Source organism: Thermobia domestica, chromosome 9 (assembly GCF_964235325.1).
Source record: "Thermobia domestica chromosome 9, izTheDome1.hap1.1, whole genome shotgun sequence".
NCBI classification, from domain to species: domain Eukaryota; kingdom Metazoa; phylum Arthropoda; class Insecta; order Zygentoma; family Lepismatidae; genus Thermobia; species Thermobia domestica.
Window position 1 is genome coordinate 35,323,625 of NC_137462.1, and position 13,021 is coordinate 35,336,645.

The window sequence follows — 13,021 nt, forward strand, 5'->3', positions numbered from 1 at the left end:
ATGCCAAATATTGTATATTCATAAATACATAGGGGGGCCCACATGAGCTTTCGGAGGGCCGGGCTCCCAAGTGAATGGGCGCCCTTGAGATTAGTATATATATATATATATATATATATATATATCGGGTGTTGCAAAATAAGTGTTACAACTCTTGGGAGGTGACTCCTGCCACTGAGACAAGAAAAAAAGTTCTCTTAAACTTTCGGCTATCGGACATAGTTTCGGATCTACAAGGTGCCGAAAGCGTGGGAAAATGACTTTCGGACGCCAATAGTTCGGAAACTATCCAACGTAAAGAGGGCGGGTAAAAAATTCACTGAAGAAGTCATACCTGCTGTATTGAATTTTGCATGTTTCACAATCCTACCATGCACGCGCAAGGGATTCCCCAAAGGAACGTAGGGAGTCCCGGATAATCTGACAAATGAAAATTGGTCTAAATGGATATGAACTGATAGGGTTTCTACCAGGTAACAATAATTCGTTTGTATTAATTCGATACCTGGAACAAATACAAAATGGCGGACACCTTCATGCCCGTTGTGTGTGGTTGCATAATCGCCAGGTACGGATGCTGATCAACAGTGAAATTCTGAGTATTAAGTGTACCGAATTTGTAGCCAAATGCTCTAGAAAGACTTCTGGAGTATCGGTGGAGCACAACAGATGAAGCAGGGTGATTCACATGTGTGGAAACAATTAACAAAAAATGCCCAGAAATGCACTCATACTCAGTAAACATGTGTTCAAAGCATCGGAAATGTAAGGAATAGCGTCAAGAACATGAAAGCCATTGCCAATTCACCAATAATATTCCCTCAAACCGATGCAATATGTTGTGCATGGTTGAATACCAATAAGAATGCAACAACCGAGGCCAAGTTGAAATTGTGCAAGGGGACTCACTAAGAAACTGGGTAAACTCAAAGAATGTCAGTAGTGGGATCGCATGATAGATATTGAAATGCGGGTAATGTGTGTGTTGATATCGACATGTAGCTAATGGACAAATGTCAACATGTCCCACTACTGCTGGGACACCGTTCCACGTGCGAAAAATAGGAAAATAACTACTCAGGTCTTAAATCTGAGGCCGTGGGCTCCCAGTAGGATTGGAAACTGCGACTACGCAAGCAAAAGAAAGCGCTCTAGCCCTGAGGTTTCAAGGGAGCCTTACTTTCTCTGTATTCATTTCTTTGAGGAGTACCCACTTTGTTTGGCACGCGCACTTGTACAGCCTCGTGACATGCTTGTGTGTTTCATTTTGTTATTCTTGCACAGTTGTAAACAATCAGAGCTTTAAGACGTTTCTTCCTATTTCTCATGTAGTTTTATTTTCCATATGTATTGTGTTCCAGTAGTAGTGTTACATGTGCCAATGGCATGTGTACTGTGTGTAAGATACGAATTTCTGGAGGTATTTTCCTATATTTCGAGTACGACATATGTCCCAGAAGACGTGGGACATGATACAAGTTTGTTATTTTTACGCTCTATGATAATTTGAATATTGGGTTAAGAGATATATTTTCATATGTGTCGACTGTGGGACAATGTCCCAAACGAAGAGGGACATTGATACAATCGTGCTCTAGTTACGTTCTACCAAAAAGTGCACCAGATGTAACAGCAGAATGTACAACGTTATTTTCCTAGTTTCCGCACGTGGGACGGGTCCCAGCAGTGGTAAGACAAGTTGACATTTGTCCATTAGCTACATGCTGATTTCAACACACACACTACCCGCATTTCAATATCGATCATGCGATCTCATTACTGACATTCTTTGAGTTTACCCAGTTTCTTAGTGAGTCCCCTTGCACAATTTCAACTTGGCCTCGGTTGTTGCATTCTTATTGGTATTCAACCGTGCACAACATATTGCATCGGTTTGAGGGAATATTATTGGTGAATTGGCAATGGCTTTCATGTTCTTGACGCTAATCCTTACATTTCCGATGCTCTGAACTCATGTTTACTGAGTATGAGTGCATTTCTGGGCATTTTTCGTTAATTGTTTCCACACATGTGAATCACCCTGTTTCATCTGTTGTGCTCTACCGACACTCCATATGTCTTTCTAGAGCATTTGAGAACAAATTCGCTACACTTAATACTCAGAACGTCACTGTTGGTCAGCATCCGTACCTGGCGATTATGCAACCACACACAACGGGCATGAAGGTGTCCGCCATTTTGTATTTGTTCCAGGTATCGAATTAATACAAAGGTATTATTGTTACCTGGTAGAAACCCTATCAATTCATATCCATTTAGACCAATTTTCATTTGTCAGATTATCCGGGACTCCCTACGTTCCTTTGGGGAATCCCTTGCGCGTGCATGGTAGGATTGTGAAACATGCAAAATTCAATACAGCAGGTATGACTTCTTCAGTGAATTTTTTACCCGCCCTCTTTACGTTGGATAGTTTCCGAACTATTGGCGTCCGAAAGTCATTTTCCCACGCTTTCGGCACTTTGTAGATTTGAAACTATGTCCGATAGCCGAAAGTTCAAGAGAACTTTTTTTCTTGGCTCAGTGGCAGGAATCGCCTCCCAAGAGTTGTAACACTTATTTTGCAACACCCGATATATATATATATATATATATATATATATATATATATATATATATATACTCGTATATATACATATACAATTAAATTTATATAAGACTGGAGGTGACTATTTTTTTAACTTAATAACTCTGAACTATCCGATCGCAATCAAATTTTCAATATACACGAGGTTCAGATCTGGAAACCTTTTTGTATCCTACGGAGGGTGAGGGGAGAAGGACGTATAAAACTCCGGATCAAATTTCCAATATATATGAGGGTCGGGCTTTGGGTGCTTTTTTTTTTTATCGTTTCACTTTGACGAGCCAACGTAGGGGAAGGGGAGGGGGAGATATATGTAAAACAAATTAAAATAAGAATGACTGCCTTTGTGAGTTCATCACTCTTGAACCACAAGACCGATCTCAACCAAATTTTCAACTTACATAAGTTTAGGAGCAGGGATTAGTTTAGGCTATTCACTTTGACGATGCAACGTAGGGGAGGAGAAGAGGGTGAGAAATTTTAAAATGATGAAAAATGACCGATATTAGTGTTGAATTAATAGTTTTCGGGGTCGATGAGAGAAACAGTCACATTTCTGATGCTGTTTCAATCCAAGTTCAACCCTGATAGTTGGGGAGGGAGAAGGTAGAAAGTAGGAAAGGGGGATAAACATTTAAAAATGATCGAAAATGACTAATATTAGTGTCGAATCTATAGTTTTAGGAGTAGCTGAGATTAAGTGACAATTCTGATGTCATGTGCCGCAGCACGGTAGAGAGGAGGGGAAGCTACATATAATAATGATTGAAACTGATCAATATTAGTGTCTAATCCATAGTTTTAGTTATCATTCAGATGAACAGTGACATTTCCGATCAGGTTTAAATCCAAAATCAGCCCGGCCACTTGGGGGAGGGGGAGAAAGATATATACAGGGTTTGTCCGGAAAGTAATAGAACTGAGTCGATTTTTAAAAAAATGTATTGAATCAATCGTTACAATTCTTTAAAAACTTTCAAAATAGGTTCCTTCTGCGTCGATGCAGCGCTGCCAGCGCGATTTCCAAGCATTGAAGGCGTCACGGAAGTCATTCTCCGGAATAGCCTTGAGAGCCGCGGTGCAAGCTGCTTGGATCCCCTCTGTCGTCTCAAAATGCTTGCCTTTCATCGGGCGTTTCAGGCGAGGAAACAAAAAGAAGTCCGGGGGGGCCACATCTAGGCTGTAGAGCGGCTGCGGAAGCGTTGGGATGCCGGCCTTGGTCAGGTAACTGTTCACAAGAAAGGCGGTGTGAGCCGGGGCGTTGTCGTGGTGCAGTTTCCAGTCGGCTCCGATGTCTGGTCGGACCCGATTGACCCTTCGTTTGAGTCTCTTGAGCACTTCCACGTAAAACTTAGCGTTGACGGTTTGTCCACGAGGAACAAATTCATGGTGGACGATGCCTTTGATGTCAAAAAAGACAATGAGCATCGTTTTCACTTTGGATTTGCTCATTCTTCCCTTTTTTGGGCGAGGAGACGCCGGCGTGTGCCACTCGGAAGATTGCCTCTTTGTCTCGGGATCATACTCAAAGATCCATGATTCGTCACCAGTGATTACGTTATTCAAAAATTGGGGGTCATTTTCACACATGTTCAAATTTTCTTGGCACAATTCCACTCGCCGCAATTTCTGGTCGTCAGTGAGCACTTTTGGGACAATCTTCGCGCACACCTTGCGCATGTTCAAATGCTCCGTCACAATTTCATGAACCACAGTTTTTGGTAAATTTAACATCTGGGCAATTAAACGAATACTTAGTCGACGGTCTGAGTTCAAAACTTCGCGCACACGAGTCACATTGTCGGTGTTTGTCGAAGTCGAAAGTCTTCCAGCACGGTCTTCATCGGCGACCTCTTCCCGGCCCTCCGAAAAGGCCTCGTGCCACCCAAACACACCACTTCTTGCTAAAGCATCAAGGGTAAGCCTGATCATATCAAACGTCTCTGTCACAGATTTACCGAGTTTAACACAGAATTTAATCGCGTACCTCTGCTCTAACGAACGCTGCATTCTCGGCTTGCACCACTCTCAGAAACACGTCGCGCGAAAAAGCCTGTCCTGACTCTCCGTGTGCTCGTTCGTTAGCTAGAAACGCCCTCTATCGGATCCAGTCGGTGCGCGCACGCTTCGAAGTACAGTCATGGCGGAATAAAATCAGTCCTATTACTTCCCGGACAAACCCTGTATATATATATATAATGATCGAAAATGGCTACTGTCAACGCCGAATTTATAATTTTCTGGGTCGCTTAGGTAAACAGCGATACTTTTAATGCCGTTTACATTCAAATTTAACCCCACAACTTGGGGGAGGGAGAGGAAGTGATATTTAAAAATGATCGAAAATAACCGATATTAGTGCTGAATCCACATTTTTGGGGGTCGCTGAGATGAACGGTGACACTTCCGATGCCGTGCCCCGCAACATGAAAGAGGAGGGGATATATAAAAATGATCAAATATGGCCGATACTAGTGTCTGATCCGTGGTTTTTAGGGTCGCTGAGATAAAGAATGACACTTTCGATCCCGTTTAAAACCAAATTCAGCCCCGCAACTTGGGAGAGGGGGGATAATAAAATGATCAAAAATGACCATTAGTGATCCATAGTTTTCCATAATCCGTAGTTTTCGGGATCATTCAGATGAACAGTGACATTTCCGATCCGGTTTAAATCCAAAGTGAGCCCCGCCACTTGGAGGAGGGAGAGAGATTTAAAAATGATCGAAAATGGCCACTATCAGTGTCGAATTTATAGTTTTATGGGTCGCTTAAATGAACAGTGATATTTTCGATCCCGTTTAAATCCAAATTCAAACCCGCAACTTGGGGAAGGCGGAGGAAGTGATATTTAAAATGATCGAAAATGACCGATATTAGTGATGAATCCACATTTTTTGTAGTCGCTGAGTTGAACGGTGACACTTCCAATGCCATGGCCCGCAACATCGGGAGGGAGAACATCCCAGCCCCCGCCAAGTGAACTTCGTGGTGGACAAAGACCGTGTGCGTGGGTTTTCTCGGGGTTCTTCCGTTTCCTCCCACTTTCTTCATTCGTTACTTATCATCACCGTCCCCTTTAGCCTAATCGGCATAACCGTGGGACGTAAAACACAAAGATTTCATTTCATTTTTTCCGCATAAATCTTGACCACCCGCTCCCCCACCATTTCGAGGTAAGAAATGACTATATCCAAAAATGTATTTCTAACGGTTCAGTCGTTTTCCTGTGATCCGCTCAAAAAAAAAAAAAAAAAAAACTTTTCATTTTTACACAATAGATTGCAGTGTTAATTTTCCCTAGAAAGACAACTTAGACACACGTTTTCGAAGGCCTTACAGATATTAACTTCGATCTCACTGCATTTCCTAATCACACTGCCAACATGAAATTACTTTTATTAACTACATAAAGCATATTCTGTGTGGGTCGCGGTGGCTCAGCAATGGTGGCGTTCCCCTCTGGTGCTTGGGGTCCTGGTTCAATCGCAGCTCGCGCCAAGTGAACTTTGTGGTGAAAAAACACCGTGTGCGTGGGTTTTCTCAGCGTCCTCCCATTTCCCCCCTTTCTTCATTCCACCATTTCATTCATTGTTTCATCACCGTCTCCTATAGTCTAGCCGGCATAAACGTGCGACGTAAAACTCAAAGATATCATTTTTTCATTTGCATATTCTGTGCATTTTGTTCCAGGTGCCTGTCGTTATAGTTCCCACTAGCTTCTACACAACTCCAACGAAACTCTTCCAAGATTTGGGAATTTCGCTTGTCATCTGGGGCAACCACAATTTAAGATCGTCAGTAACAGCCATGCAGAACACCAGTCGCCAAATTTTTGAAGAGAAATCAGTGATGAACATTCAAAATAAGGTATGTCGAATTTTTACTTGAAACGGGGGTTACTGTATATTTACTCATTTACTTTCACTATTTAAAGTAATGGAAAAGTACAGAACACCTAAACTGGGGTTCATTGTAACCAGTGCTTTCAAACTATGATGGAACACAGTTGATAATATTTTTGGGTATTGCTTGTCGGTCTTTCTATTACTAATTAATGGACGTTTAAATTGTAAAAGGTTTCCAAGAAAAAGGTGTACTGACTCTTAAAACAAGGCAATAGCAATGAATTAATCTTAATCACGGAAAGAGCAAGAGGGTGTCAACTGAGTTTTATTTTCAAAATTCCAGTATATTCAGTACAACTATCAGCAAAATTCCTGTACCTAATACAATGATTTTTTTTAAAGTTCTTTAGAAATAATCATACTCTTGATTACAGATTTGTAATTGTTTTACCATCAAAGGAATATTTTATTTTTAATAAATTTAGTTAACCTTGATTTTTTAAAATACAATTATTTTTTAACATTTTTAAAGGGCCTCCCAACTCCCCTCACAGCCCTCCACTCCATCCATTGCTTTAAATGTCTAATTACAAAATGTAGGCCTATACAACTCTTGCTTTTGAAAAATTTACAATCTCAATGGATACAAAATTGTTTCTAAGACTATTAAAACAATTACAGAAAAAAGTATTGTTGACAAATTACCAGATTCATGATTTTTCCAGTATGTTACCAGATTCATGATTTTGATTTTTCCAGTATGATCAAAATTCCAGTATTTTCAGTATCAGTAGACACCCTGAGTAAGAAGTAGCGATTGAATAAATCTTTCCTGCAAACAATTTAAAATTATTAGAGAGGTTCTATTTAATATCATCATTTAAAACAATTTATTAATATTTGTGGATCTGGTAATACTTCTCAAGAAAAACAAATGTGAGATCACATAGCTGGCTAATTACAACATGCAACACTTACAAATTCAATGTTACGTCTAATTTTTATCTAACCTTGCAATTTTAGCAATGCTTTTGTATACCTTATATACTTTTGCAATTAAAATAATGACATTTACCTTGACCAGGTTGCGCCCCTGAAAGAAATCTTCCGTCTACAAGATGAAGATGAACTGAAACAAGCTGAGGATTTATATCTTCCAAAGAAGTAATTAATAAGAACTTCCATCTGATCATGTATCAGATCGCGAAAAATAGTACAAAATTGTATATTTTAGATATAAATAAATAAGCTATTTATAAAAAACAACTGTATGTTTTTTAGTATGTAAGTATAGGGTGATCCAAAAGTTTGGAACCAATGGATTAATGCAAAAGTATATGCATATATGACAATGTTATGACTAGGGCCCGGATTTTTATGTGCTAAAAACTGTGAAATATTTATATTTATGTGATAAAATTAAAAAATATTTAACAAAAATAACAAGGAAAATTATGAGAAAACACCCAACGTAAGAAAAATAAATGTCGATGCTCACCAATAACTCCTATTCATCAGATGACGAAATTCCACGGGCATTACAGTGAATAACTAACGTCTTTTCCAAATTGTCCATCGTAAAGCCATGCCTATTGTCGCGGAATAACGCCTTATACTGAGAAAAAGGAACGTTCTACATCACACGATTTTAACCTTGCGTATTTGAAAAGGGGCATATCACGAATATTCTCACCATGAACTTCACTTGTGTTTTGGCCTTCCAATACTTCAGATATTTTACATAGGGTTTTATACCCAATGTTTTACTTCTACAAATGTTTTTTTTTTCTTACTACTTCAGCTTTCGAAGCAAAAAGAACATTCAGCTTTCTTTCAATGCACTATATTTCCTGTACTTCTTTAACCGAAGTACTCAATAAATCTTCCCTAGTTTCTAGTTTCTTTATAGAGTGAGTCAAGAAACCGAAATTGGCAGATATGAAAGCCAAGTCACATTTCAAGGCAGTCACTAAATTTTGAACAATTTCAATGCATGAAGTATCGTCTGGGTTTAGTTTAGTTACTACAGATACAAATGCTTCAAAATTCTCTACATAACATGGTATTGCATTATGCCAGGTACCCCATAGCGTGATTGCGGGTGTTGAAAAGTGAAAAATCAGGATTTGTTTCTTTGAAAAGTTCAATTCTAGTTGGCAATTTTACGAAAGAGTTTTTCTCATTTGACACTAACTTGTTCACTTTAGTACAAAGCGCTTCTTCAGAAGCTCTTTGTTTGACCCAAGTTAACCCAGCGTTAATAAGCAGAATTTATGGCGACGCTGTTTCTGCATGTGGGAAATTGCTTATAAATACGATTGATAGATTTATGTAGTCGACTCTTTTCCCGATGTTGATTTCTTTCGAGAGAAAGTAAAAAACTTTGAAATTTAGGATAAAATAACGGAAAATTGTTAAAATTATGTATTTATTGCCAAAATGTCCAAAATATTTATTTACGTAACTTTTTTTTTCTTCAGAAAATACGTATTTTCATGTGAAATAAAATTTGTAATTTACACTTGCAGACTCTTAATTGGGATAAAAAACTTTGTTTTGGGCTTGTACATGTTTGAAAAAAAAATATGTTTTGACATATAAATCCGGACCTTAGTTATGACCATACATATACTTCTCGGAGGATTAAAAACATTTTTAACAACTTGCTAAAATGACCACCATCTTGAATCCAAGTCAAAATTTTCAAGTGGAAACGGGTGTGAAAACACCAGTACAAAAAAGATCACGATGATAGCTTTCATTGTATTTATTTACTTTCTTTAAAAAATGGATGTTTGTTTTCAAGTTACAAATCAAGTTTTCCCTAGCTTTGCAGGATTCTGATTGCCTTAACGTCACTATGATTTAATGTTCCTTCACTCACTTACTCATCACTAAGGCTCAGACTTCTAAAATATATTTTTACCCTGATATCTTTGTATATATGTGTTATTACATATAAACACATTATCTGACTCTTGTGAATGCAGAGCTCCTTCGTGGCTAAGCGGTTAGCATACGCGCCTTTGGCGTGGGAGACCCGGGTTCGATTCCCGGCGGGAGCTCATGTGGTTCGGATTCCACGTTAATCAGTAGGTCCACGTCTCATATAGCCTCGCTGCTGAAAGGGACGCTAAACTAAAATCAATCAATCTTGTGAATGCAAACATGAGTTTTTTATTGGTCATATATGCATATTTGAACCATATTTCAGCGTTAGGTCATATTTGGTCCTGAAGTGATATAAAAAATATATTTCTGGTCATATTTTAGGGAGTTTTACATATTGCTGAGAAATAATATATATATTTGCTATTTTGGCAATATTAGGTATTTGGAACTTCCTTTCTTAGATATATTTGGTCTTGTGTAACGAGATTTGAAGGAATATTGTGCGATTTGAGGTATAACAGTTGTTCACCTGGCGTAGCATCAACCACTTTGAAAAAATCACTCTCTGTCTCTTTCTCCAATGATATCTGAAGTCTAGTTTCTTCGCTAAATATTGGTGAAAATCTTCCCATTTTCAATATACGGGGTATGAAACAAATACCGGTAAATTCACATTGAGTACGATGGGAGGTATAATTCCAGGATAATTTCCCCTGAAATCATCATTGGTACTTGTAATAATACTTTATTAAAAAAAAAAAAAAAAAAGCGTACATTTTTAGAGCATGAGACTTATTTTACATTCGTTGAACATAGCCCCAGTAGCGTAGTCGCTAACGCTATCCCTTTGGTGCGAGAGATCCTGGGTTCGATTACCGGTGGGAACACGTGGTCGAAAAAGTGTAGAAGGTTTTTCAGACTAAACATCCTGAGTGTGGTTTTCCTCATTCACATCAGGCAAATGCCTGGATGGTACCTAACATACTGGCCCCAGGTTGCTTGCTTCCTTCCCCAATTTGCCATGTAGTATGGTCGCCGAGGGATATCTTCCCTCATATGTGGCGGGTTAACATGGCCATACCTGCCGAAAGAAAGAAATCTAATCGTAACATTTGTTGAACGGCTTTTAATCAAAGAAAATGGCATCATTTGGTATAGTTTCAAGAAATCTGAAGTCAAGTGCTGTAGTAATATGAAGTTGGTTAGTTTTAGCTTACATATTGCGATTTTTAAAAGCATAAATGCATATATATATTTTAAGAGTCTTTAGGTTATAGAAACCCGAGCCCTAGCCATCAACGCACCTTGCGAAGAATACCATTCAGTAGAACTTCCGCAACTTATCTACCGGCGCTGAAACTGGAGATAGAGATGTTTCTTCGTATTGAAGCCAAAATGCGTAGGTGCAATGTCACGTGAAAAGAACTCCAGAAAACGCATCTTCTATCTAAAAGGATGGGAAAAAGTTTGATCCAACAAAAACAAATAATTCAGGGAGTCAACGAAGAATATTCCTAGAAATCGGGTTCCCCATACCACACACACTACCAACTTCGAAGACACAATTTAGAGATATATCAATTTGGTGTGGATTAGATATGAACTAGTACCTGACGTTGAGGCTGTTCCTTCCCCATTCAAGTAAAAACACTTCATTGAAAAAACATTTTGTGCAGGAAGTTAGGGTCTACTATCACCTTTTGCGTCATTTTCTTCTGCAAATTGAAACCTGCAGTTAGAATCATTATCCTTGAAGATGTTGCACTAAGTACGGGTATCATTTTTTATGCAGGGCCCCGTGTAATTGTTAGACTTGAGGGTGCCTTATCTATGGAAAAATCCCTTAATACTAGCTTTGCATAAATCTATAAGTGTAGACCAGTTTTTAATGTAAGTAAGAAACGTGGAAAAGTCTCCGTACTAGTTCTTCAAATTTGGAAGAAGATAAAAAAATCGGAAGATAGATTGGAGGTTCGTAACGATGATGACTGTTTCTACTGCATGCTAAGCAAATCCATCGACAGCTAGAAGCAATACATCTGTTGGTAGATAACCGTCCTTAACCTTGCTGGATGACTGTTGAACCTTAGCTCTTTTGAGGATGGATGGTAACTTTCCAGAATTTTCCGATTTCTTTCAGCTTTCATCGAGCTGTAATCTTTGTGGTCTATCTCCAAAACACCATATGTTGCTGTTTTCGGTAAAGAATTCACAACCTGGGGACCTCCGTTACACATACGCAAAATGTCATACCCCTGCTAATATCACTACCCTAGCTAACAAATTAACCTTCCTACGTCAATCTTCAAATACTATACCAGGATCCACTTCAACCTTGACCTTCCTGAACTTTCCATCCTTTTTTCTTGGGAAGGGGGGAGGGGTAAGTATTCATCATCACAAACGAGTATGGTTTCTTCTCGTATGCTGAAGGCAGAACACACTTACAATTTCCTTGGTATTACCACAGAGTTCTTGTTACAACTTGAGGTTTTAAGTTTCTTGTTTTCTGACATGTATTTACGTGTGTACTAGTGGGATTTGAACGAATTTTGTGTGATCAGGGTGCCTACTAAAATTCCAAAATGAAATTTCGTGACCAAACTATAAAATTTCGTATCATTCGAAAACTAATAACAGTACCTATATTCTTTAGCAGTTATCTTTATTTTATCTCTACTTTTAAAAGGTATCCCCTGGAGCGACAAAAACTTAGTGTCTTCTCACATCACTTTCAGTATATTCACTTTGTATTGTCTGTTTTGTTTGGTAAGTAACCAACAGCAAGCTCTTACAAATCCAATAATCTTAAAATTACGAATCTAAAAACACATGATGTACGTATATATATTGACAAAAAATTAGCAATCCTTTAAAAATGTCACACTGATTGTAAACTGTTGTACTGATGGATTCTATCTCTCTTTTAAGTTGATTGTTTTAACCTTTTTTTGATCTTCTGAAGTGCAACTTCAGTCTGTTGTAACAATCTCCCTTTCATCATCATCATCTACTTTTTATTCTGCTTCCATCTTGATTTTGTCTTGTCTTTCATGTTCCTTACTGAATTCTTCATGCGTGCGATAAAAGTGTGCTTTGCTTGCTATTTGGTAGCGTCTAAATCCGACCATAGACATTTTTGGGGTGAATTTTGACGTTTTATAGAAAAACAATGTTCCAGTCTCTACTTATATTTGTACAGATAAAGAAAAATAGTGACACAATAGCTAAATTTCGTGACTCTTGTGACCGATAGACACCCTGGTAATTTGTTTTCTGTATCCTTTCTTTAAGAAAAGAAAGAAAAAAAAATCGGTAGTTGGATACTTTAAGTAGGCGTCAGATCATTTTACTCTGTAGTTTTCCGTTTCAACTGGAAGTAATGTGATAAAGAGTGTTCTCGCTGGCTTTCTACTTCGGATTAGTTGAGTCCCTTAAGTTCTCAGCAACATTTTCGTTTAGCTGCTCCAGTTTGGCAGCACGTTTGATTTTGTAGCATATGCTAGAGTTTATATAAATTATATCAAAACCAACGTCTGCATTTTTTATATATCGAGTAAATTTGCTTAACAATTGGAACATGCATCTATTCACTAATACTTGTGTATTAATAATGAAAATCGCTAAAAGGCGTTCTTGTCAGTATAACCTCTTCAATGTCTAAAAACTGACT

At 38.3% G+C, this 13,021-nt stretch overlaps 1 protein-coding gene across 1 annotated transcript in view; it reads left to right on the forward strand.

Annotated features, from left to right (window-relative positions):
* Positions 1-8,983, forward strand: part of LOC145694556 (phosphoenolpyruvate phosphomutase-like) — a 34,838-nt gene extending 25,855 nt beyond the window's left edge. The window contains exons 7-8 of the mRNA XM_081770881.1: positions 6,302-6,478; positions 7,541-8,983. Of these exons, the coding sequence (XP_081627007.1) occupies positions 6,302-6,478; positions 7,541-7,624 (261 nt within the window). The 3' untranslated portion in view covers positions 7,625-8,983. The remainder of the gene's footprint in view (positions 1-6,301; positions 6,479-7,540) is intronic.
* The last annotated feature ends 4,038 nt before the right edge of the window (positions 8,984-13,021 follow it).